The sequence below is a fragment of the Panthera tigris genome, chromosome C1, assembly GCF_018350195.1.
Source record: "Panthera tigris isolate Pti1 chromosome C1, P.tigris_Pti1_mat1.1, whole genome shotgun sequence".
Classification (NCBI taxonomy): domain Eukaryota; kingdom Metazoa; phylum Chordata; class Mammalia; order Carnivora; family Felidae; genus Panthera; species Panthera tigris.
In genome coordinates, this window is record NC_056667.1 from 96678568 (window position 1) to 96705369 (window position 26802).

Here is a 26802-nt window from a genome sequence, read left to right on the forward strand (position 1 = left end):
CCTTTCTGCTTTGTCCTGCCGTGGAGCTGTCTCTGGCAGCTGACTGGGGTTGGCTTCTGACATCTTCAAGCTGCATTCTGATAATGCATCACTGGAAGGAGAATCAGGTAGCAGGGAGGAGGCCGAGGGACCAGGGAGCACGTCTCTGAGGCCCCTAAAGATGCCCATGGAGCTCTGCGCCGGTGGTTGTTCTGAACCAGGCCCCAGGCCTCTCTTCCCCTTCTGCTCACCCAGGAGTACAATGATGAAACACCAAATTAGCTCCATTATTGTAACTCCACAAATTATAGGCCGCTTGTTCCACCAGAGCCAGCTAATGTCTCCCACCCATGAGCAGGTGACACTAATGGGTGTTTCCTCCCTTTTAGGCACCAAGTGCGGAGTGGGCAAAAACAGGATGAGGCTTGGGCTGGGAGGCAACTTGGAGAGAGGGGATCCAGGGAGCCCAGGCTCCCATCTGCTCATGTAACAGAGCCACGGCTAGTGGGGGCCTCGGCTCCACTGCAGAAGGAACCAGGAGCCAATGCTTCCTTCTTACCCTTCCTCCCTACCCGATTCCCATCTGCCTTTCCTCTTACACCACACAGAGCATCTCCTGTCCTGTCGGAGGAAGCCACTCTTCCTCAAGGGGAGAGGCCCCAAACGAGAGTGGAAACAGTATGTTCCCAGGCAGACCCAGGCCCCTGACCTCCAGGCCAGGCAACGGGAACTGACAGAACCCATGTTCACTGACGTCCACATGGCCCCTGGCTCTGCAGAGCGCCCAGCCACTCCCCTAGCCCCATGCCTTCTTCAAGACTAGGGTGGAGCTGGGTCTCTTTAAAGGATTCCTGACCAAGCACCTTCTGCAGTGAGTAGTTTCAGAGTAAAGCCCTCTCTGTGGTAATCAGTGTAAGAGTTCGGGAGGCCTTAGATATTACAAAGATCTCTTCTCATTTTACAGATCAGGGAAACAAGGCTTTGAAAGGCTGTGTGGCCCAGGTGACACTAGAGGGAGTTCCCCAATTCCTAGACCGCTTTGGAACCCCTTTCTCTCACTTTCCAATTTCACCCCACGTGTATAAATTGAGTACCTACTAGATGCTGGTTAAGGGCTAAGGGTTACGAGCTACAAGGGACATACAAACAAACGAGACCAATGGGTGGCAGGAAGAAAGTCAAAATCCCCAGATGCCAGGGACTGCCTACCTCTACCGCAGTTAAGGATGATTACAAGGAAAAACAGTCAACCCACTACCCATAGCCAGCATTCACTGAGAGCTTGCCATGCGCTGGGCACTGGCTAAACCTTCTGTGTGTTTATGAAATAGGAATTATTCTTACCCACATTTTACAGGTGAGGAAGCAAGCACAGAGAGAGTCACAGAGATATAAACCAGAGATATCAACTAAAGAGCAGGGGCATGTGGCTTGAACCCACACACCCTCTTAATCACCAAGTCAAACCAGCTTGATCTTCCGAAAGGTCGCCATAGGGATCAAATTCGTCACACTCATTACCCAATGTTTGGGATTCCCCCAAATGCTTCTGGATTCCTGATTAAGTAGTGAGTGACAGAGCTTTACATATATTATCTCAGTTACTCTTTTCTTTTTTTTCTTAATGTGTATTTATTTTTGAGAGAGAGAGAGAGAGAGCGCAAGCAGGGGACGGGCAGAGAGAGAGGGAGACAGAGAATCCCAAGCAGACTCTGAGCTGTCAGTGCAGAGCCCTATGCAGGGCTCAAACCCATGAACCAAACCATGAGATCATGACCTGAGCCAAAATCAAGAGGCGGATGCTCGACTGAGCCACCCAGGCGCCCCCAGTTAATCATTTTCATCAATCTTTTAAAGAGCATCTCATTTGTCAAAACAAATTTAGTCAAAACTAGGTCTTATGATTACCCCCACTTTGCAGATGAAGAAACTGAGGCCTACAGGGCTACAGTTTTGGAATTCGAAGGCCACGCTTTGAACAGCCCCCATGATGTTCATTATTCTTTCCTGTGCTAGGGCCAGGAATAGCTTTGCTTTCCCCCAAGCACCTGGTCTGTTTTCATGGACACAGAATTCTGGGACTATGTTTCCCTCTTTGCATTAGCTGCTAGAACACTCCAGGTCAAATGTGTGCCTACTCTGGAGAGTGGACAGCAGGACCTGCTGTGCTGTGTAGCGGCTTCTCTGAACTTCATTTGACTGTCTTTCATGGATCCTTTTGCTATATTTGTATGATGTTTTAAACTTAGTTTTAATCACGGTACAGGTCTTATGAGCTAGCTAAATCCGTTTGGGAGCAACACAAAGTAACAGACAAAAATAAATGAAAGTTTCTGCTACTCGGGGTGCAAACTTCAGACAGTTCACTTTGTCTCTCTTAGCTTAATTTGCTTTATCTGCAGACTTAGGATAATGCCCCTACCAAGACTTGCTGAGGATTAAATGAGACAATGTGTGCAAAAAGCTCTTTAAATCCAGTAGTGCCATATAAAGGCAAGCAAGACCTGTCAGTAACATTATTATTAATGACAAGATGGGCCCGTGCCCCGGGGCACCTGCACCATGTATGGTCTGGACCCAGGGACTGGTGAAGAGGGTCTAGCTGGATGGCACCCAGTCCAACATGGTGGAAGACTCCCACAGCCATCCTGTGTTCTCAGAGCAGCCTGATGCTTCCTGGGTAGGGGAATGGACCTATACCAGACCTCACACCTGTCACATCTGGAGGCAGGCCTCAGTAGAAGCTGTCCCTGCTGCACTGCCCATGGAGGAGCTGCCTGGGGTCCCCCATGGGAAGGTCAGCAGTTCACTGTGAGGTTCTAAGTCTCCCCAGAACCCTCTAGGGATGTGTCAGCCTCGTGACCAGCAGCCCCTCCTCCTGCTCACACCTCAGGGTGCTCAGGGGTTCGCTAATAATAGATAAGGAGTGGTGAGAAGGCAGCCCTGGGGCCCACCAGACCAGTGAGTCTGGCTTGACTACTCCACCTCTGAGCCTCGGACCTACACGTCCAACCATCCCCTTCCTTTTCTTCTCCACACACATCCTTCCCTTCCTTCCAGCATTCTTCCAGAATCACTTAACCCCAGAACTTCCAGGCCTCGTCTAGTCAATGCATCAGCACTGTCTGAGTCTCTGCCGCATCCATGTGATTTTTTCTCAGCAACAGGAGGACTTTGGAGATCATCAAAATAGTAACGGCGGTTATCTCAGGACAATGGGCTTATGGTGAATAGTATTTCTGTTTTGCGCGGCTTTCTGTATTTTCCAAAATATCTAAAACACAACTGTAATAATTTGCCTTGAGGCAAGGAAGGATGAAATATATTACAGCCATACGCCTTTTAAAGAAAAGGATCTGTTTTGGTTTTCTGTTCTAAAACCATGTGTGGGTGGCTCAGTCGGTTGAGCATCCGACTCTGGATTTTGGCTCAGGTCATGATCTCACAGCTCATGGGATCGAGCCCCATGTTGGGCTCTGCGCTGACAGCTCAGATCCTGCTTGGGATGCTCTGTCTTCCTGTCTCTCTGCCCCTCCCCTGCTCATGTTCTATCTCTCTCTCAAAATAAATAAACGTTGTTCTAGAAATTAAAAAAAAAAAAAGAGTTTAAAAAATGTGATTCCAGAAATTTCCTCAGTTTGCCTCATCTAGAAAATAGAAATACTAATTTCTTACTGGGTCATGAACTTGGAATGCGGTCATAAACTTGGAAAGTACTTTATAATGATGTTAGGTATCATTGCTGTTGGCATGAGGAGCAATCACCTATGGCAAGAAGCTGTGAAGGTCCTTTCTCACTGATACTTAATACAGCCTCACCGCAACCTTGTGAAATACAGGTTGTTTTGCAATTTTACTAATGAGGAAACAGAGAGGGGACATGATCCATCTGAGGCCACACAGCAGAGGCAGGAGGATTCGAGCCTTGATCTCCTGACTCCAAGTCCTGCTTACCTGCAAGTCTTCGAGGGCTGACACCATATCTGCTAAATGCCTCGTGGGGCCTGCCCGACAGCCCCGAGCTGACTGTGTGGCCTTAAAACAGCTGTACCCCTTATCCTCAGCTTCCCCACGAGTGAAACCAAGAAATAATCTTTATCCTCCTTTCTCGACGTGTGTGAGACACAACCTGGAGCAGTTGTGGGCTTATTATAAGCACTCGTATGGGCATTGATTAGTAAGCTGCATAATCTTTAGGACCCAAGGTCTTCCCCAGAATATTCTTTTCCAAATGAAGTTTCTTAGGGCAACAGGAAGTGTCCTGTTCTGGGCAGCTGGAGCCCTCTGAGGAGGGGAAATGACAAAAAGCTAATCAAACAAGCTCGTGTCGGGGACCCACACTGTGTGTGTGTGTGTGTGTGTGTGTGTGTGTGTGTGTGTGCAGGGCTGCCTGCTGTGGTGGGGCCCAGGGAGGCCCCTGCTGATACCAGCTGGCCACAATGGAGGCGGCAGGACACTGCTGAGAATCTCTTTCCCATCTCACGCAAGAAGAAACAACTGTTCTGCCAGAGTTTCTCTGGTAAACAGCGCCCAAATAGTGTTGGGTGATTATTTTTCCTTAGGGAACACTCACTCCCTAAAGAGAGCTGCGTGTCTGCCCAGACTTGGATAGGATTTACTAATATATATTTAAAAAAAAAAAAAGGTCCTGTCAGCAGGAATTGGAAATACAAAGGCACTCGCTGCCTGCCTTTTCCCCTGGCCTCTTTTTCTCCTCAGACCTACCAAAAAGGCCCAGAAGCAAGACGGAAGTTTAGTGCCTCTGTTTCTCCCCCTTAAGAGCCACCCTGGAGCCCTAACCCCTACCTTCAAACTGTTGGTCCAGGGTCTGCCCTCCCAGGACAACGTACCGAATCACACCCCCTTTCCCTGCTGCCCTCGAGGCTCTCAAAACTCAGCTGTTCTACGGCCTTCCTTCCTGCTCTTCCACTTTCTGCTAACTTGCAGCTAATCTGATGCATCTGATGATACATTTGAGGATGTGGTGAGGGGGCTCCTCCGAGTGTCACTTCAGCGGGGACCTTGGGGCAGGTGGTGACTCAGCCAGAGATGGTTTCTGCGAGGCGGGGGGGAAGCGTTTTCCAGCAGGTGCCTCAAATCACAAAGCCAGCCTGTCCCCAGCTTCTCAAGAAGGGCAATGCTCATCATGTTCGCAAGATACACTACCAGAGCTGTTGTCTCTCTCTGGATGTTGGACTGTTCCTAGCACACGGTCCAATGTGTCACTACCAAGACGTGAGTCAGCCAAAGGCTCTTGGGAGGAATGGACTCACTCAGCCCCCTAGGGAAGGAGCCCCACGCAGTGCTCTTCTAGGGGGTGGGAGGAACAATCTCTCCCCATCCTGCCCCACAAAGACAGGACTCCCTTATTCAAAGAAAGGGGCTCTGGAGAGGACTTGCCAAGCGAGGAGGGAATGAAGCTCCCTTCGTTCCCTCTGAGTTCCCCCTTCTTCCGGGTTTTTTCTCTGGGTCTAGCTGCCCCCTCGAGTTCTGCCTGTGCACTCTCATTAAAGCTCAGTTGGTTGGGCGTCCGACTCTTGATTTTGGCTAAGGTCATGATCTCACAGTTCGTGAGTTCGAGCCCCACATTGGGCTCTGTGCTGATGATGCGGACCCTGCTTAGGATTCTCTCTCTCCTTTCTCTTGCTCTGCCCCTACCTTGCTTGCTCTCTCTCTCAAATAAATAAATAAACTTAATTAAAAATTTTAAAAATAAAGCTCTAATTCAAGTGCAGACCCAAATCTTGTCTACTCCTGGTTCCCACAGCATCCCTGAAATGGCCTATAGGAACTTCTCTAAATACTAAGAGTTAAATGGAAATAACCACAGACAATGCAAAAGGCTTGCAGGTAGAATGCTTTTGGAGTCTTTAATCGTTGGGCTCTAGCCCTGAAGGGCTGGGACAGCTTCGCAGGCCCATCCCTGGGGTTTCCCCTGGCAACTCTCTGCCCATTTCTGGGGAGTGGCATCCTTTCTTTTCTCAACACTCATCTATGGTCTCCTAACAGCCCGTATCCTTCCTGGCTGAGACCCCGTCCAAGCCATCTGCCAGTCTGGGGCCTCCCTTGGTGGGAAGAGCTCAACCCACTGGCAGAACTGGGAGGGCTGAGATGGAGCGTGTCTTCCCCTTTCCTATCTTGGTGGTCCCTCTGCCTAGCCCGCTAAGGAGGGAATTCTTTCCGCATACACAGGGAGGGCCCCACATGCCATTTTATGGGCTCACAGAATGCCAGTGGCCACAGCAGTTGTTAGGTAACAAGAGAAAGCAAACGTTACTGAAAACCACAATTGCCTTCTCTGGAGGGTGGAGCCTAGGAAAGGCAATAAACCAGTCTCAGGCTTCCACTGCTCTTGGAGAAGATGGTCCATCATTACTCAACTGAATACTCTGACGGTTTTGAATGTTTGAAGATGGAGCTGGAATCCGGCCCAGGCATAGGAGCTGGAGAGAACTAATTGCCCAGGGCAATTTAAAGAGGGCCTTTGTTTATTTGTTTGTGCTTTGAGTCTTGGAAGCTGAGGAAGATGGAGGGGAGCCCAGAGAAGGATGGGAGCCGGCAGTCTATGGAGGCTTGGTGGGAGAGGCCCTCGGAGCGGGTGCTCACCAGCAGTCCACAGGGTTTTGCCGGGTTCTCCACTGGGTGGTGGGGGGAGAGATACAGTTCCCATGACAGCAAACCTCCAACCAAAGTGTGGCTACTCACTTTGTTTCGCCTGGGGTTGGGTGGACCGGGCTTATGTCCCATGACTGGGTCAGTGAAGGAAGAGCTACCAGAGGCAGAGAGGAGGACATTTCAGAAGAGGCAGGAAATTAGAGTGAAAGGGAGGACATCTGCTTCCCCATCCCCGAAGAGGCAGGACCTTGGGGACAGCCCTCCCTAGCCAGCTCCTGAGAGGCAGCAGAGGGAAGGACTGGGGCACATACAGTATGGCCAAGTCACCTGGGTTTGGCTCCTGGCTCTGTGTCTCCCTGGCTTTTTGCTCTTGAGCAGGTTGCCTGAGTTTCCCCTCCTGAAAACTGGGGACAACAGCAGTATCCACCCTGCAGGGGCGTGGTGAGGATGAAAGGTAAGCTTTGTCACCCGGAGCCTGGCACATAAGAGCCAGAGAAGCCCTAGCTGATGCCCGCTTACACCTGTAATCGGACTCCCCACAGACAGTAATCTGAGCCCTGTTCTTCTGTCCCTTCTCCTGGCGCCTCGACCCCACTGCACAGACTCAAACACATGTTTTCTGATCACAATATAAATTACCTCCCAGAGAAACCAGTGTCATAGTCAGGGATGCTGGTGCACTCCCTGAACGCCAGGCTGTGCCCGGGGTGCTCTCCCTGCTTTGAGTTCTTGTCTCTAGGCCAAGTGGACTGTGCCGGAAACTCTCAATCCCAAGTTTCGCTACAGCCCTAGAGAGACCCTCAAGGTCTCAGAGACTTTGTCCAGAGAGGAAGGCATTGAATATTCATGGAGAATGAGTAGGTGTCAACTCAGACATAAGAGGAAAATGTGCCTACAGGGACAACCGATGAGGATGAATGGGGGCCAGATGGGCACGGGCTTTGCGGGGGAGGGAGGGTGAGGAATGCTGTCTGCTGGGAGGCCACATATTTCTACATAGTTGCTGATGCTAAAATACCCTAGAAACACGCTAGCAACTGGACAAGGTTGACCTAGACCCCCTACGGCTAGCCCTGCCTCCTTCCTCCTCCAAAGGATAAATATTTATGTGCAATGGGGAGGCTTTGAAGTCGGGCTTAGTTGACTTTGGGTCTCAGGCACTGTGATAAATGGCCTCTCTTTCCTCCTTGGTTTTTGTACTGACATTGTTTGTTGGTGTGCCCTATTTCTAGTCTCAGTGGAGACTAGAAGTCTCTTCCAAGCAAGAGGCTAACTGTGGGCAGTGAGAATGTGGTCTTTGCCATGTGCCCTTTGACACTTCGTGCCTTGGACTCCTGGTCATCTCTTGACCCTCTTCCTTGCAGGATTCAGAGACTCACAGGCATAGAATGAAGACAGCCAGTAGGCAATGACTTTGGAAGGGAAGGGGAGAGATGACGAGTGAGTAACAGAAACCAGGGCAAGAGAATTCCCCATAAAGGGCAGTAGCCAGAGCACAGGATGAGATCTTGGGTTTGGGGTCCAGATTTGCATGGACTCGCCAAGCCACCCCAGACAAGCATGACCTCTCTGGTCATGACTTGGTCATCTGGAGGAAGAGGACATGAGGCCAGATAGGTCATCTCTGAGGCCCTTTCCAACTCTGACCTTCCCCAAGTCCATGAGAACATGAAGTGCTAGCACTGTGGTCCACAGAAACCCCTCAGAGACTGCCCCAGTTCTCCCAAGATGGTTGCTATTCTGCTCATGGTTACATCCAGTGACCCCAGTCTCTGCACTTATGCCGATCTAGAGGATCCAGCACAGTCCCTTCCTCCTGAACAAATTCTGGAGTCTGAATGTCCTTGACAGTGTCCAGAGGGAAGGTTTGGCTGTTGCTTCCTTTGTGACCAAATAATCTCTCTCCAGGAGAAAATGTCACTGTGGGTTATCAGGTGATAGAAGCGACAAGACCAGTGCATATGCTCTGTGCGGCAAGGTGGGGGAAGCGCAGAAAGTGCTCCAGTGTTAGCGGAATAGATTTTGGTTGATGCATGAGCTCGCTGCCTAATGATTTCCCATTCATTCTCGTGTAAGGCAAAGATTAGATATTTATACTATTGAGATGCGCAGCATACTAATGAAGTGCACAAGGGGCTGTGGCAGGGCAGGGGTGAAGCCGCGAGCAGAGGAGGGAGGCAGAGCAAGGCTCCAGTCCAGTTGCCAGTGGGAGCTGGGCTCTGCAGGAAGTGGAGTGGGCAGTGGGGCTGTCTGGATGCTAGGAATTTATCAAGGGTGAGCTCCACCGTTCTGAGCCTCTGGCAGCCTCTTAAGGCCGTATCCTCTGAAGCCTCGGGGAAGGCTCTCTTACCAAGAGAGAACACCCAAGGCCAGTGAAGCGGTTATTGAGCAACTCTGCTTACAGCCAGGTCAGGGCCCTGTCTGGACCAATTAGCTTTGTTTCGCAGCACCACAGGGGAAACCTTCAACCCCATGTACCCGAGAACGTCTCCTGGTCCCAGCTGGCTCAAGTGAGGGGGTGTGGAAGGGGCAGTGCACGCCCAGCACCTCTGCTGGAAGAACTCACAGACCTGGAGCACTGACGGGCATGCAGGGGCCCTGCTGCTGCTCTGGGAGTGTGTGCCGTCTCCCCAGCATGCTGCCTGTGCAGTGGAGCTCGGACCCCACACCCCACCTCTTCCCCTGGCTGGGCTCCTGATGGATTTTCAGCAGTCCTTGTCTAGGAAAGCCTCGGCCCTATTGGCCTCAGAACCTGGGACCTAGAAGGGTGAGCCACGTTCTCAGGATCTGAGCTCTGAGCATGGAGGACCCCTGGGTGCACGCCCTTCCAGTGTCCTCCCAACATGAGCTGGGAGGGTAGGGCTGCGGTCCTGGCTCTGAGCTGGAAATGTGCTCCTGGCTCTGATGCCCTCATCTGATCAAGACATCCTTCCAGGGAGGAGGCCAGGCCCTGCCTCTCCTCCCTTCTTCATGGAGGAGAGCAAAGGAAAGACCCCACCCAGCTGTCCTCTGCACTGGCACGCAGGAGCGAGGTCTGGACATTTCTGCGCACCTGCCCGAGGGAGGGAGTGCGGGTCAAGAGCTCGGGGCTCAGCATTCCAGAGAAGAGTAAGGATAATGGGGCCAGGCCCAAGGGAGTGTGGGGGTAAATGAACATTAGCAGTCCCAGGGAGCAGCATTCAAACAAGGGAGCCTTGCAGCCCCTCTCCACCCGGGTGACCTCTGACCCAGGCGCAGGTCAGGCAGCCTGGAGGGCTCACTTGGGGCCCTGGCCGCTGAAACAGCAAGCAGGGATGACGGGCTTCATACATTATTCAGAGCATCTCCGGCAGAACGGCTTGGGGAGCAGTCTTTGCGGTTTGGGCAGGCAGCCCAGGCCGAGGCTTGCTCCCTCATACTTCCCGTGCCTTCTCTGTGACCCCAAATTGCCCCATGGGCCTCTTTTCGAAAGCTCTCCCTCTCTGCTTCTAGCCTGGCTTCGTCCTGCCTGCAAGAGTCCAGACACCTGGGAATTTAAGGCAGAATTCTAGGGATACTGAGCCTTTGTCGCAAACTCCTGATGGAGTGTTTTATCTTGGCCCGAGTTGCCCTGAATGGGCTGACGCCTCTCACCCCACCCGCCATCCCAGCCTGGCCTTCCCCAAGGCATGACCCATGCCTGGAGCCTGCCTGACGACACACTGCCAAACCTTCTTAGTCCTTTAAATCACATTGGGAGGGCCAGTCGCTCTGGAAAATTCCCCTAAGATGGTACATCCCATGTCCCAATCTTCCACACGTGACCTCTTCCCCAGGTGGGCCCTTGTCATGTGATGTTGGGAAAAACGGGCAGGCCTCAGCGTGTCTCTTACTGGGCCCACCTGATACCGTTGGTCTTTCCCTCTCATCCTGAAAACACTTTCTCTGTTTCCCAGGGTACCACTCTTCCCCGCTTTTCCTCCTACCTCACTGGCCCTTAGGGGTCTGTCATCTTTGCTGATTTTTCCTCCCAGTCCCCACAACGAGAGAGGACAGTCCCAAGGCTCAGTCTAAATGTGGGTCTCTAAACGTGGGATCGCAACTAGTCTCATGGCTTTTAATGCCATTTATATGCATTACATTTATTTTTTTTAATTAATTAATTAATTTTGAGAGAGAGACAGCAGGAGAGGGGTAGAGAGAGAGGGAGGGAAAGAATCTCAAGCAGGCTCCGTGCTGTCAGTGCAGAGCCTGACATGGGGCTTGATCCATGAACTGTGGGATCATGACCTGAGCCCGAAATTAAGAGTCCGAAACTCAACCGACTGAGCCACTCAGGTGCCCCTACATTTATTTCTTTAGCCAAGACCTCTCTCTGGACCCTAGGCTCTATACCCAAGTTCCTATCCAACAACTCCGTTTGGATGTCCCAGAAGTATCTGGGACATATATCTGGGAATATAATGTGTGCAAATCTGAGCCTCTGATCTTCTCTCCAAATGGATCCTTCCTCCAGGATTCCCCGACTCTGTGAATGGTGAGTCCCTCCCGAGCTGCTCAAGCTGAAAACCTTGATTCTTCTCTTTCCCCATACCCCAAACCCTATGCCCAATCTGCCAGCAAATACTGCCTGCCAGTTCCGCTTTTACAATATATGCAGAGTCAAGCCAGGTCTTAGGTCTCCACCATTCTTGCGCAAGCCACCGCTGTCTCTTTTTTACGGCAATGGCCTCCCCAATGATTTCTCTGTCTTTGCCCTGGTTGTATAGTCTGCGCCTGACCTGCCAGCCACAGGGATAGTTAAAAATGTGTGACTGTGGAGCCCCACTAAGCTTTCCCACCCCTTTACTCCTCTCCTTTCGTCTTTTGCTCCACGCCCTCCCCGCCCACTTCTGCTTCAGCCACACTGGCCCCCTGACTGCTCTCTGACCAAACCAGGTGCCCTCCCATCTCAGGTTCCTTGCATTTGCCTTGCTCTCTGCCTGGACCTCTCTTCTTCCAGATATCTGCATGGCTCTCTCCTGGTCATCGTTCGGATCTACTCAGAGGGCACCTCTCGGGGAGGTCTCTCCTGACCAGCCTGTCCCCCCTTCTTCCCCCGCCCACAATCCTTTCTTCAGACCACCCTCCCCACCATACTTCCCTGCTTTGCTTTCTCCACACTATCCTTCTGACGTACTGTTTGCCTCACCAACCCATTTGTGTCCCCCAACCCGAGTGTAATCACCTTGAGAGCAAGGACTTTGTTTAGCAGTGCAGCCCCAGGGCCCTGGACCACGCTCGGTGCCTCATGCACAGTGGGGACAGATCCCTGCCCGACTGTCCTTCCCCTTGCTTCCTCAGTCCTCTTCTCTCTTGGGTCTCCTCCTGATTCCTGCCCTTTGCTGGCCTCCTCCTCTGTGACTGTGGGTGTCCCCAAAGCTCAGCTTTTGCTCCCAACTTCTGCCGACTGTACCCTCATCCCAATCACCCGCCCTCCATAATCACTTCAAACTATTGTGTTCTTTTGATTACATCGACTTGCTCTGACACCTTCCTTCACTCAGCAAGCGATAAGTTCCTTGAAAGCAAGGCCTCTATTTGCCCTTTCAGTTGTTCTTCGACCCACATAAGTTCTGTGAGGGATCCCTGAAGGTACATTGAGCAGATGAAGATTCATCATGCTTCCCTCTTGTCCCGCCCACCTTCCAGCCGGGATGGCCCCGTGGGCCTGAGATCCAAGGTGCGAGCTGCATCGAACGGCTGGTCAATGAGCCTTGGGGAGGCTTCATCCCACGGCGATTTAATGAGTCACTGTGGATCAATTTCGCTGATTCTTTAGCTCTACTTGAAAAGGCCTTTTGTGGCTACCCTTGGATCTCATTTGACTTGAGTACGTGGGCGTGAGAAGGGGATACAACTGAACTCTTTTCTGGCCAGAGGCAACTGCATTCCAGGAGGTGAGCCTTCCTCAACATGCTGGGTTAGTGAGGACCTGCACGTCCCTTGGGATGGCAGAGCTGCCTCCCCCGTCAGACTATGAGGCTTTGAGGACAGGACTGGAGTTTAAGTCATCGAATTCCCAATGCTAAGCTGGTGCCCGGTATATAGTTAATTACACAAGTAGTCTGGCACGAAGGGAAAAAAAAAAAAAACAACAACAACAACAATCTGATGTGAGAGAAGTTCTTTCTGGATCCTTCCCCCAATCTGGAGAAAATAAAGAAACACACTCCCCTACCTCTGTTACCCCCACTTTTTAGCACGCCCTACCCTCACTGCCATCAAGGCCTAGCCTAAAACTCTCCTTTTCTGACTCTGATTTCTCTTCTCCACTTCTCCGCAACATTTTTGCACAGGGCTTGTAGTAGAGCATAGTTTTATTGCAAGTGTCCTGAACTTGTCTGTCCCCAAGCATGTGCCGTGTGTGCAAGGGGGCTGAAGGGCCACTGGGTTTGCTCTAAGGTGCCCATTAGCCTGGGCACTCCGAGGCGAAGGGCTCTTTCTCTGCCACCCTTTCCACAGCCAGGTCAAGCTTCTACACCCAACAACTGCTCGGTGATGTAACTGACCACACACATTTGAAGCTCCATAAATGTTGGTTGAACAAAAGAGCCGTGAATGTCAGGCCACTTCCCACAGGAAGAATCCTGGGGAGATGGTAAAGGAGTCCCAGTGTCAGCACAAAAGTCACCCCCTGGAATGAGAGGAAGGAGAGAACTTAACCAGGGCAAGGAGAAAACAAAGCTCTCTTCCAGATCCCTTGATGAGCTACACAATCTCAAGATCTGTCTTCTGCCCCAGGGAGCAATGTAATCCTGCTCCGCTCCAGCTGTGCAAGGAACACAGGCTTGGTTGAAGATCCCGATCTGAATCTTGGCTGGTTACCACCTTCTCTCCGGGTGACGGGTGACGCTGGTAAGTCACTTAACCTGATCCTTCATTTCTTTGTTTACAAAAAGGGGATAATAAGTCTTGTGGTGAGGATAAAATGTGATAAAGTTGTTTGTGCTCTAGGCCCCTGGTAGGAGCTCAAGTCAAGGGCCACCCCCCACCCCCCACCCCGGTAAACCGGGACGTGAAAGGAGGTGGATGAGGAGGGAGCTAAGTCCCCTCCACGGGACTGTGCCTCGTGGGAAAAGGAGGAAGACAGCTTGTTGGTGGGGAGTGGGGCTTCCTTGTGGCAGGAGCCCCCTGGAGGCAAGACGTCTCCCAGGGGCTTGAAGAGAGGACTGACTCTTACTGACACTTCAGGGAGGAGAATTTGTCTGGAAATTCTGCCCAGTGGCCTGTTAACCTGAGCTTGAGGCCTCTCCTACGGGCACACTCCCAGGGACTGGGTAACTCTGCTCTGAAAGCAAGAGAGCCCCACACTTCTCAGTAAGACCAGCCAAGAATCTCAGAATCTCGGAAATTTGAAGCTGGTTTAACACTGAGTTAACTGCAGCTCAGAGGGGACAAGTCACTTTTCCAAGATCACACAGAACACATATGGCACGGCTAAGACAAGAAATAAGAATGAGAATAACCAACAACCTGTCAGAATAGGCGGTCTGGACCCAAGTAGGGGGTCAGGTTTGAGAGTGGTACAGAGACCCACAGGCTGAGCTAGAAGGGAAGTCACTGTGACAATGGGGCTTAGGGGCTCTGTGACAGTGTTGACCTAGGCATCTCAGGTATGTTTACTTTTTTTGAAATGTTAATTTATTTATTTTGAGAGAGAGAGAGAGAGCATGTACATGCACGCTCAAGTGGGGGAGGGGCAGAGAGAGAAGGGGAGAGAGAATCCCAAGCAGGCTCTGCGCTGTCAGCACAGAGCCCAACGCAGGGCTCAAACTCACCAAACGGTGAGATGGTGACCTGAGCTTAAATCAAGAAACTGACTGAGCCACCCAGGCGCCCCGACTTTTCTACATAAATATCGCTACAGGCGATCTACCTACCAGTATTATCCCGGTGTTGCTGATGTGGAAACCAAGGCACAATTTAGGTAAAGTCCCTGAGGTCTCAAAGCCAGAAAGAGCAGAAGCAAGAATACAACCCAGGTCTGTTTGGCACCAAAGCCCGAGCTCACTCTGTACAGCCCTGCTCATTCCCAGGCTGGAGACTGTTCTGCCACATATGGCCTCTCTTCCTCCCCGCAGACTCTGAGCCCAGGGTCCCTGAGAGCACACCATCACCCCAAACAACCGTCACCCATGCGCACACACACCCAGACCTGCTCTCTCCGGCCTGTCAGGGACCTGGTAAGGCAGGAAGATGGCTGAGTCCGTTAATGCCACCAAGCACAACACATATTTATGGCCCCAATTACAGGCTTCACCTTCCCCCGCCACCAAGGAGCAGAAATAGCGACAGAACAGTTGTGTGCAGTGGGGTCTGAGGCCTCTGTAGCAATAACTACAAGATTACAGGGATGTTAGCAAACCCGGGTGACGGCGGCTCTATTATAATGATAAATCTACAGCTTTATATAGAAATAATGAGACTGGGGTAGAAGGTGGGGGAGGGAAGGGCAGAGGGATTTCAGCCAATCAAAGTTCTAGGTGGAGGGAAACCGGCAAGCCGCTGGGAACGCCCAGGAGACCACCAGGGGCGCTTAGTCAAGCCAGGCAGGAGTGGGGGGCAGCAAGAGCGTGGGGGGGGGGGGGTGGGCGGAGAGACCCCTGCCTGGGGCTGGAGTGGATTTAATGAACTTCCACGATTTCCTTCCCCCTCTGAGCTCCTCGATTCAGTGGAACAGAAGAGGCCTCCAATGACTCTGGCACGTCCGGGTTGCTGGCTTCTCACTCTCCAGCCTGGCGAGGTGTGTGCAACCTCCATTGCTCCCAAGCTTCCCTCCAGAACAACGTGGGGGCGGTGATGCAAATGTCCCTCGTGGCTTAAGATGTGCAATGAACATCTAGATTCCCCAGAAGTACACCTCCCTTTCACTAGCCTGGAAACTTCTTATTTCAGCGGTTGTGAGAAAACAGTAGGAATATTCCAGGCTTTGCTACTTCACACCAACTTGGGCTGGAGCCAAAACGAGGGACACACCTGCCAGGGCTGAATGTGATACCCCAATGCAAGTGTAAGGACCAGCAAGGAGACAGCATTCACAGACTCACGCGACCTCAGAGCAGCCTCCTAAACCCCGATTCTCACAGTGCCTGTCCTCCCTAACCCGCGGGTCACTGACCCCCCCACTTCAGTCCAGACCCTCTGATTCAACAGGTTAATCAACTTGCCGCTCCAGACACAAACCGTCTCCCTGAACCATACCTCTGAAGGGCTGGACAGGCTGCCTCTGTCCCCACCAAGCCCGGCTCTAACCCAGTTTTCAAAATACTATTTGCCCTTCTCCAGGAAGCCTTCCCAGATTAACCATACCCGATTCCCATTGCTTCTTCAAGAATCCTTTCTTGGTGGGTGTACCAGTATATAGCTTTGATGGAATTAACTAAACCACTGGTCATTCAACAAGAAAGTGCTGATTCTCACGTTTGCAGAAAATGACACACTCAGCCCTGAGGAAAAATACAAGAGAAAGTCAAATGGGGGGCAAAAGGTATTCCTGAGCCATGCGGAGGACTTTGCAAGACTGAATATGATTCGGGACATATCTAGAGGAGCAATTTTGGTAGGAGCGGAAGGACTCAGAGAACTTTGGAAGGGGGATTGGTCTGGGCCAGGCAGAGCAGTGGGGAAAGGCCTGCCTGACAGTGGGAACCTTGTGAGCAAATGCAGGACGCAGGAATGTTAGCACGCGCAGGGGAGCAACCTGCAGGGCAGAGGTGCTGCCAGAGTTCTGAGCAGAGCAGGGCCTGAACGCCGCTCTAGGAATGGAATCCAGCACGCAGGGGACATGGGAGTCCCTGTGCTCATCTGTACCGCCCCCACCACGCTGGCTGCAGGATTTCACATGCACTCAGCGCTCATTCACAGTGACTATGACTTGTGCCTCTCTGGCCCCCAAATAATTACAATTTCAGAGTCAGCTCCAAAAAACAGGTAAAAGCACCAACCTTCTTACTTCTTACTTCCCTTTCCTCACCCTCCAGGAGGATGAGCCTACTCTCGAACGCCGGCCCACGGGAGGGGCTGTGGATTGGAGGGCCCCAAGGGCCTCCTGTTGGCAGAACATCAGCTCAGACTGCAAGCAGGACAGGGTGTGTGAGTCCAGGCACCTTCAGAAACTCCCGCGCCCGGCCTCCCTGTGCTCCTGGTGACGATGCAAGCCCTTCTTCAATCAAACTAGACATACTTCCCCTCCCCATCTATCTTCATTCCTCCTTATCCGGGAAATATTCCTGGGCTGTCCCTACCCACAGTTCCAACTTCACACAGAATACACTCTTCGTTACTTAGCGTTACTAACTGCTGCAGGGACGTCTCTTGTCTCCCTAATTCGATTGTACATTTCCGTGTGGGTCGAAGGGGCTGCCTTCGATCCCAGCCCCACTCACTCCCTAGTGCCTGGCACAGTGTTCTGCTTAGGAAGAGGACTGGACCAGTACTAACTGAGGATGATGACGATGGTGACTATCTACCCAACACCTTTTGGAGGATCTGCCATTTTCTTTCTTTCTTACTTTTTTTAAAAAATTTTTTCAACGTTTATTTATTTTTGAGAGACAGAGATAGAGCACAAGCAGGGGAGGGGCAGAGAGAGAGAAGGAGACACAGAATCCGAAGCAGGCTCCAGGCTCCGAGCTGTCAGCACACAGCCCAATGTGGGGCTCGAACTCACAAATGGTGAGATCATGACCTGAGCTGAAGTCGGATGCTTAACCGACTGAGCCACCCAGGCACCCAATGATCTGCCATTTTCTAAAGCTGGGCCAGGAGAGGAGGGGAGGGGATGAGGGCAAGGATAGCCAGAGAGTTCTAGTGTCTAGGAAGTTAGCTTCCCTATGAGGAGTGGGCTTAAGGCAACAACTGTCTATTCCAGGCCCAGGTCTTGCATCATACCTGGAGCTAAAGCCCAGGAGAGGGAGGGGAGGACCCTGGTAAGAGGCTGAGTCAAGCTCTTGCTTCCCCAGCCACTGGCCCTCACTCCTCCCTCTCTCGGAACCTCTGGGCCTCCACCTCAGCGTGGGAAGGACCACGCTGCTTTTCTCTACCTGTGCAGTCACCATAATGAAGCTGCTGCCTGATGAGACCACAAGGGAAGAGCTGCACCAGATGTAAACTTCATAGTGATTTATAGAGCAGAGCTCTTGGGCTCGCCGGCGTGCAGCTGCTGTTCCAGCCCACCCCGTCTGCCCGCCCCGTCTGCCAGGCCCCGCTGCTGGTGCTGCTCTTGGGGATTTCATGAAAGCAAAGGTGGGGGATGCACTGGGTGGTCGGACTGATCTGGTCAGAGTCAGCACCAGCTGGGAGAACGGGGTGTCTCAGAGTCCTTCCCTAGGGCAGAAACGGAACCCACCAAGCTTCGAACAAATCAACTTTCTTATACTTTTCCCATCAGAGCAGGGCAGATTTTCCTGGCCTCTCTCCTCATAAATTCAACACATAGAGATACTGAGAACTGGCTGTTCAAAGGGAGAGTCTGCAGACCGAGTAGGGTCATCCCTGCCCCAGAGAAACAGTGCAAGAAGTATCCTGGGAGACACTCAACCAGCTAGCACTCAAGACCCAGACGTAAGGCCATTGGTATCTGATGGGTACACTCAACCTGGCTCTTAGCTGCCTGGATGGGCTTAGAGAGAGGCACATCACCCACACTTGTGGGATCTACACTGGGTGGACCAAAGGGCTCTGGATATGCCCTCCTCATTCTCTGTGCCAAACTTGTCCTCCCTCTGAAAAGCCAGCTTGAGCCTCAGCTCCTTGGTTAACTGCAGTTGATTGTGAATAGCTTGGCACCCCCGTCCTACGTGTGGACTTGGGTTCCCTTCCAGGCTGGCCTCCGCCATCGCTCACACTGGGCTGGGCAGGCAATGCCTGAGAACAGGGGCTGTGTGGCAGTCACTAGTGTTGGTCACTAAGTTCTCCTCCTGGGCACACAGTAGGACTTCTTTGCCCTGCCCTCCCGAGTTGCCGTGTGTCTTGCTTTGACTAATGAAATGTGAGTAGAAGTCACATGGATCGCTTCGCCACGGAAGCTTTAAGAAATAGTGCGTGGTTCGCCACCTCCTTTGCTCTGATATGGTTCCTACGGGAGCACACCTCCAAACAGAACCTCTGTCAGCCTGGACCCCTCAGTCACAAGGTAAAGCAGAAGCCCAGCCGAGCCACAGAGTGTGTGTAACCTGACCAAGAGCTAAATCTCGGTTGCTTTAAGCTACCAAATCCTAGGATTATTTGTTGCTGCAACATAACGTCGTGCACCCTGATTAATATGCCCTGTTCCTGATTGCCTGTTCCAGGCTTCTCGTACACATGGATGCCCTTGGCAGATGCCGCTGTCTGATTCAGTCTAGAGACATGGCCCAGTCCTTACCCATGATCAGAGAGGTAGATAACCCTACGGGTGGTAGACCTAAGGCCTAGCAGGTAGAGGGAACCGCCCCAGAACGTGTAATCAGAAGCAATGGACAAAAATTGTCTTCCTTGCTAACCCACATGGGAGCTCAGCTGCCCCCACCCCACCTGGGACGGAGTGCAAGGACTTCCCCAGAGTGGGCTGAGTCACTGCTTAGTTTCCGGAGTCCCCGCTTCACATCCCGAAGGGCAAAGGCCCGCCTACCTCCAGGGGTGAGGGGGACGGGCACACACCCCACTCAACCCAGCACTAGGAATCCTCCAGAAGCCCAGGAGGCAAGGCTGTACTCACACTGGTGGCATACTGGATGTCCTTCCAGATGGAGGTTTCCCGGGACAGGTCGGAGGCCTCAAAGAGGTTGTCCAGGATGACCTCTCCGATCATGTCATGGCGGGAGAAACGGTCGAAGTCGAAGACGCTGAGATGCAGCTTGCGGTCTGCCAGCTCCTCGTAGGGCACGGGGAAGTGGAAGTTCTCGTCGAAGGTGGGGTTCAGGGTCTTGCGGTGCACCCGCGTCTGCAGCTTGCGTTTGCGATCAGGCAGGAGGTAGATCTTGACGTAGGGGTCAGAGCTGCCGCAAAAGTCCTTGGCGGGGAGGTCGAAGGCCCTGAGGATGCGCACGATCAGGGTCTCGCTCTCGTAGTCATAGCGCAGGCTGAAGTTGAGTTTCCCGCAGCTCTTGGCAGCCTCGGACTTGGCATCGTCCCCGTCCACCGATTTCTGCTTGTAGAGTTCGGGCTTGATGCGGCCAATGCTGGTGGGCTGCTCCGCCGCGGGGGGCAGCTCGTTGCCGTAGTCCACGCTGGACACGTGCATCTGCCGTGGCAGGTGGCGCTTGAAGGACGTGTGCCTGGCGGAGGGGGCAGAGATGGCGTGGTCAGGGATCGGGGGCGGGGGGAAGGGCATGCAAGCCGACACCTCCGGCGGCCCTGGCTCATCCTACCCTTTGCAGGGGGCCGGGAGGGGCGGACCTTTTCCTCCTGCTCATCGACCCTTTCTCTCTCTGCACACACTTTGTGCCGGTGGCGGTGAGCGTCCCAAGTCTTAGCATGTGTGAGGTACTTGGAATGGGGCCTCGTATATCGTAAGCTCGATACACGCTGCCTTTTGCTGTTATTTTCTTTTCTCTTTTTTCTGCTTGCTGTTTTCTACGTTTCTTTCCTAGCAGATGTGACCCTGGTTCCCCCCTGACACCACGAGATCCCTTAGGAGAAGGACCATCCTTGCTTGCCCTGGTCCTTCGTCATCATCGCCACCTCTACCACTGCCACTGTAGTTAACATTTATTGGGCTTTGGAGCCGGACTGCACAGATTGGCTCTGTGAGTGTCTAGCCATGTGACCTTGGTCAGGTCGTTTAACTTCTCTTTGCCACAAAATGAGGATAATAAAAGTAGCAATTGCATAAGATTGCTGTGAGCACGAACTGGATTGATACATACAACAAGTACTTAGAACACAACCAGGTGTAGAATAAGCCGTCTATCGTCAGCTCTCATGATCACACGGATTCTTTCATCGGCCCCGCACTGCAACCTTATGCGTCCTTAGCCCTACCGTATAGTCGGGAAAAGTGAGGCTTAAGAAAGGTGGGCAAACTGCCCAAGGTCAGATGATAAACTCTGAAACTGTGACCCCCAGCACTTTCATTCCTGGACTCCCATCTGAAGACCAGGTCTCCTTCCCTTCGGCTGGTCGCCTGGGAGCCTGGGGAGACACTGCAGGGACCCGGGAGCCCACCAGAGCCCTAGATAAGTACAATGCCTCATACTACATGCACCACTTCTTTTAAAACTGTTTCTGAATGTTGAAGAGGTGTTTGTCATTGTGTGGTGGTGGTGGCTTTTTTTTTGTTATTGTTCCGCTTTATTCTGTTTTCAGTTAAAGAATGCCGCGTATACAGCTGCCGTCTTGCAGGGGACTCTGTCGAAGGTCACAGAGGAATCCTCATTCTCAAAGTGTTAGGAACCTCTTGTCTCCTCTCCCATGCGCCGCAGACTCTGTGAGGCTTTGCTGGCATATCCCTAGACACACCACGAACTTTTATGCCTCTGGGCCTTTGCATTTTCTCTTCCCTCTGCCTGGCAATCTCGCCTTCGCTCCCAACACCCAGCACCCCCCACCCACACACACGTCCCAGTGCACACCGCAGAGCACAGCTCCCTGCCTCAAAGGTTCCCCTTGCCTGCAGCCTTTCCCGGTGCCCACCCCCTAGTCGGTTACCCATCACAGAGCACATCCTCTGCTATAGTCTCCAGTCCAACCATAGGTGTTCTCATTTCCGGTCTCTGCACCCCACAGGCTGGAATCACATCAATGTATTGGGTAAGGGAATGTGGAGGCGTGGAGGTTAGGGAAGGGAGACGTCCGCCCTCACCTGGTAGACGATGCTGGCTCTGTGGTCTGTCGCTGCAGCCGCGTGTGACGCATGATGTGCTCCTTGACCGACATCTGCACCTCGGCCGGGATATCTGGGGACGTGTGGCTGATCTTCACGGCCGCCTCTAGGAAGCCCAGGCTGTTGGCGTCCTTCAGCTTGTCCGCCATGTTGCCTCCGGAGCTGGGGCTCTGGGGGGCCTCCGGGGGAGGGCTAGCAGAAGCGGGACTGGAGGCCTCCTTGTTCCTCCAGGGCATCCAGCACAGCTTCCAAAAGAGAAAGAGAAAAACTGCCACCAGGGCCACGCCACACACAATAACTACCACTGCGAGGAGGCTGACAGAGGTGCCTGGGCGCGGCATGAGCCAGGGCAGGGAGGGACAGAGACAGACAGAGGCGGCGGAGAAGCAGGAAGGGGCGGTTGGAGAAGGGGGCACACAGAAGGGACAAAGACGGAAGAAGAGAAAAGAATGGTCATGAGAAAGCTGCCAGCCGGGAGAGGCGGTTTTAGGGCTGACGCTCCACAGTCCACTTTGTGTAGTATCTGCAGCCTGGCGCCCACCTCGGTCTGACGCCCCCCAGCATTGCCCCCTCCCCCACCGCCAGCTTGGGGAGCACCTGCACTGCCTCCCCTACTGCCTATTGGCATGTGCACGGGGAAGGGAAAGTAATTTAAATAGCAGCCTAAGCAAATGTGCAAATTCGTGAAGCGTTCACATTTGGATGCTGTTTGAATTTCTATTAGAGCTGTTACTATGGCCAGACTTATAGCGGAGTCGTTTTTCGTATACAGCTCTCTCCCTCAACAGGCTGTGCGGCCTTGGGGACCAGAGGCTCGGCCAACTCAATCTCTTCCCTTCCCCCACCCCCATCGAGCCCAGAGCAGGAGCTCAACAGTCGGGAGCTTGAAGCGAACAGACGGAGCATAACCTCCTTGAGGCCGGGAGTGGGTCTCCTGTTCCTTCTGTACGCTCAACTGTGCACACAGTAGGCTCAATAAATACTTGGGTTAAGTTGGAATTTGACCCACACGGTGTATTTCAAAGCTACATACAAGTGATTCCTGTAACTGTCTTTTCCCATCCCGCAGCTATTTGAGAGCTCTGCTGTAAAACTGGTAATTTGTTTAAGGTGATTTATTTATTTTGAGAGAGAGACAGAGAGAGCACGGCAAGCAAGAGAAGGGCAGAGAGAGAGAGAGAGAAGAAGAGAGAGAATCCCAAGCAGGGATTCAGCCCGATGCAGGGCTCGAACTCACGAACTGTGAGATCATGACCTGAGCCGAAATCAAGAGTCCGACACTCAACCGACGGAGCCACCCAGGAGCCCCTGTACAACTGGTAATTTTCAATGTCATGGTTGGTTCTGAGGCAAGCGCTCACTGCGTCGGCCCCAGCCAACCCTGCCTCCAGAAGGATGCCCATCATCCCAGGAGAGCTGTGGGCCATGCCTCCCTCTGGAAGAAATGAAGAAGCAGATCTCTTACTCCTCCTTAAGGAATGACCCTTAGAGCCCAAGGTCTCTTCTCACTCTGACTAGAGAGCTCAGAAGGCTCTGAACCAGTGGCACACTTGGCAGGGTGTGCACAAAGGTCATTTGTGAACTTGTGAACAAGCCAGCCGAGGAGTCTTGCATGGCTTGCGTGGCAACTGAATAGTTGAGCAATTCCACCGCCATCATCATCACATCAAATTTCTGGAAACTCTGGGGGAGGCCAGCTGGCTTGGTCACTAGACCTGTGCTCCTGGCTGGTGGCAACAAGCATTGCCTTTGGAGGGGCATGACCTTACCTGCACGGCCCCTGCAGGCTGGTGGGTTTGCAGGCTCTGGATTATCCTGGCCCAGTGGCCGAGCAATCTTAGGATCGAAGGTGAGAAATGACCCTAGAAATACTGGGGCCAGGCTGGGCTCTTGCAGACAAGAGCAGTGGTCCAGAGAAGGGACTTGCCTGGGTTCACAGTTCAGACACACAGCCTGGACCAGGGTGCAGATGCCCACCGCCCAGCCTGGGGCTCTTCACACTGTCCCAGCCTGTCTGTCCCTGATTAAACTGTAGGCCATTGTAACTCTGCGTTCTTATATTTGTCTGACTCATGGCCTAGCACAGAAACGCACGCGAGAATGAATGAGTGAGTGCAAGAATGAATGGCGCATAAAAGGGCTATAATGATCTCTCAACCAGCATTTACTGAGCAACCTGCATGTGTCAGGTGCTAAGCTAAGATTAGAGTACCGAGATGCCGAGTCCCTCCTGGGGTGGGGGTGGGGGGCATCCAGAGTACTCTCATGCACACAGGCACCAGGAAAAGCTGTCGCCCATCCAGAGGGACCTGGGAAGGAAGTGAGAACATCAGCTACCCTCTCTGGGAAGCCGGCACTGCCTCCTGACTCCCCAGATGCAGGGTACTGGCCTGAACCAACTACTACAGCCACCTACCCCAGGCCCCTGCACAGAGACATCAGGGCCTCTCCCTGGCCAAAGGAGCCGGGGTTAGTCCTCCACAGAGAGACTGCCAGGGATCCAGAAAGCTGATTCTAAGTTAGCTTCTAAAGTAAAGGTTTCTAGTGCGCGTGTGTGGGTGCGTCATGAGGGCACAAGAGAAAAAATACCAGATTGTTCTAATATTTATTTATTTATTATCTTAAAAACAATAAATCACAACTGCAATATACAGGTTGATAGTAATAGAAATGATAGCATTTTATTATTGGATTTAGTTTTGAACATTACTATGTCCAAGGTACAAAGTGCTTTTTATGCATTTGCTCATTGAACAGTCTCCAGTGAAATAGATGTGATTATTACTTTCATTTTGCAGATGAAGAAAGTGAGGCACAGAGGATTAGACTGCCCAGGGTCACACAGCTAGGAAGCCGTAGAATAGAGCTACAGCCCAGATGTGTAGGCAACATGGGAACAAATATACATTGGAGGCATTAAATGAAATAATTTGTGCTGTTATGAGTTCATTACCTAAATGGTTTGGAGACTGTTTCTTTAGGCCTTTATGGCCCTGGGGTTCACCAGGAAAGCTACGGCAGATCCTACGGGTCCTTATTCTGAGTATCCAGCCATCTCTAGACCCCTTCACACCTGTTCTCGGTTACAGCTGTTCTGGAGGCATTCTCTACACTATGAGTCACCTTAAAACAAAAAAAGGTATTTCTAGGGCTTTGCTTCCCTTTGATCATACATCTTACTTGCTCTGGTAATAATTAGAATTTTAATGAGAAAGGGGGAGAAATGGGGGAATCCAGAGAGCATAGAGTGCATTTAAATGTTCAGCCTGACAAAAAACTGAATTCATAAATGAGAAGAGAGGTGGGGGAAGGGGGTGGGCTGAGGGAATCAGTTTTTCCTCGGTGTGGTTGCTATTTTGAATACTTGTGCACGTGACCCCCGCTGTAGTTCCCTCGGAGCTGTGATTAGGGCAGGCAGAGGTATGGATTATTGGGAATCAGCACCCAGTGCTCAATACCGGTTATGTAAGACCAAGAAGCCCTCCCTCTTCGTGGAGAAGCTCCTTCCAGGATGCCTCGCTGGCAGGACTGACTGCAGGAGAACCAGGTCCTGTTGCTGAGTGGATTCACCCTCACTGGCGATACGAGGTGGTTAGCAAGGCTGGTAAGAGCAGAATTAGGCCAGGGCAGGGAGTGACTGAACAGGATTTAGCCCCTGTAAAATCGCTATACGTGGCCTTGAGCTCAGCCAGCCGACAGACCCTGGCTGAAGGTCCACTGGGGCTGGGAGGCATAGTCTCCCGTATGGTCTAAGGACTGTGCCAAGGCCCAGATCAGCTATGATGTGTGCCTTCCTACTCCAGGCCTGCTGGGGTCAGGCCACCAGGACCTGTTGCTCTGTAGCAAATCGCAGGTGCACAAGCAGCCTTCAAAGCCTTTTTCCTACTCATCTTGTTTGAACCTTGACACTGTGAGGCAGTTTTGATGGCAACACAGCCATCTTTTGAGTCCCGATCCGGTGTTCTTCATATTTCATAGCACTATCAGGCACTAGCTTCACGACCAGAGAGAGGCAACCCTCCAGTAAGGGAGGAAGCCCTTACTATAGCACTGAAAATTAGAAAGTACTTCCTAAATCTTTGTATTCTTCCTCTCTCCCTCCTTCCTTCTTTATTTCCTCTTTAGCCTGGAGGGAAAGAATCACGGTCCTGGGGTCAGACTGGGCTCATTCGATGTCCATCTCCACCGGCTTTAAACCAAGCCACTTAATCTCTCAATGAAGCCTCAATTTCCTCTTCTGTCATATGGGTATAATAATAGCATCTACCTCATAGGGTCATTGTGAAGTTTAAAAGAGATCAGGGGTGGGGCGCCTGGGTGGCTTGGTCAGTTAAGCATCCGACTTCGGCTCAGGTCATGATCTCACAGTCCGTGGGTTCGAGCCGTGCGTCGGGCTCTGTGCTGACAGCTCAGAGCCTGGAGCCTGTTTCGGATTCTGTGTCTCCCTCTCTCTCTGCCCCTCCCCTGTTCATGCTCTGTCTCTCTGTCTCAAAAATAAATAAACGTTAAAAAAAAATTAAAAAAAAAAAAAAAAGAGAGAGATCAGGGGTGCCTGGGTGGCTCAGTCAGTTAAGTATCCTAACTTCGGCTCAGGTCATGATCTCACGGTAAGTGGGTTCCAGCCCCTCGTTGGGCTCTGTACTGATAGCTCAGAGCCTGGAGCCTGGAGCCTGCTTCAGACTCTGTGTCTCCTGCTCTCTCTGCCCCTCCCCCACTCACACTCTGTCTCTCTCTCTAAAAATAAACATTAAAAAAAAAGAGAAAGAGATCAAAAGTGCTGAGGACAGTGTCTGGAAAGTAGTAAAAAATATAATAAATATTAGCTGTTCTATTAGAATCACCTAATTCTGCCAAGTCTAGCTTTGAATATACCCTAGTTTGGAAAAGTTTCGTTGGCAGAACTGCATGAGGCATATTCTGCAAGTCACAAACGGTAATAGAGATAGCTTTAACTTTATCCTTACAAACTAGGGACGATCTTACTAGCAGAAAGAATATAAATATTTCATATATAGCTAGATCTCAAGACATAACATGTACTATATTAAAGATCTCACATCTCCAAGTTTTTCTGTCAATACCCATTTGCTTGCTATGTGTCCAGTTTCGTTGTTACTGTCCACAGGTGGGAGCTCCAAAGGAGTAAAAAGAAAATCATGGAAGAAAAATCAGCAATTGCAAAAACATGCCATGCTTCTGCAAAGTTTTCTTGGAAATTTGGAAAAGGAAGTCTGGTCCATTACTCAACATTAGGTGTGAAACATCTTTATTCAGGTGTCAGAAGAATCCAGTATTCCATGGGCACCTGGTTTGGGAAATCTGACTGGCCAATTACCCAGCAGCCTCTGGGAGACCAAGGAGCCGTGGAACTAGGCTTTGGAAACACACTTGGACCTGGCGTGGCA

The 26802-nt window shown here is 51.8% G+C and overlaps 1 protein-coding gene across 4 annotated transcripts in view; it reads right to left on the reverse strand.

Moving 5' to 3' along the window:
- SYT6 (synaptotagmin 6) overlaps positions 1-26802 on the reverse strand; it is a 59623-nt gene that overhangs the window by 26465 nt on the left and 6356 nt on the right. For 3 of the 4 annotated variants that reach the window (XM_015534941.2, XM_042993772.1, XM_015534943.2), the window contains exons 2-3: positions 21377-21725; positions 19292-19850 (exon numbers count right to left, since the gene is read on the reverse strand). In XM_015534941.2, the coding sequence (XP_015390427.2) occupies positions 19292-19850; positions 21377-21725 (908 nt within the window). Of the gene's footprint in view, positions 1-19291; positions 19851-21376; positions 21726-26802 lie in introns of those variants that run through there. The other variant, XM_015534942.2, reaches the window with a different exon arrangement.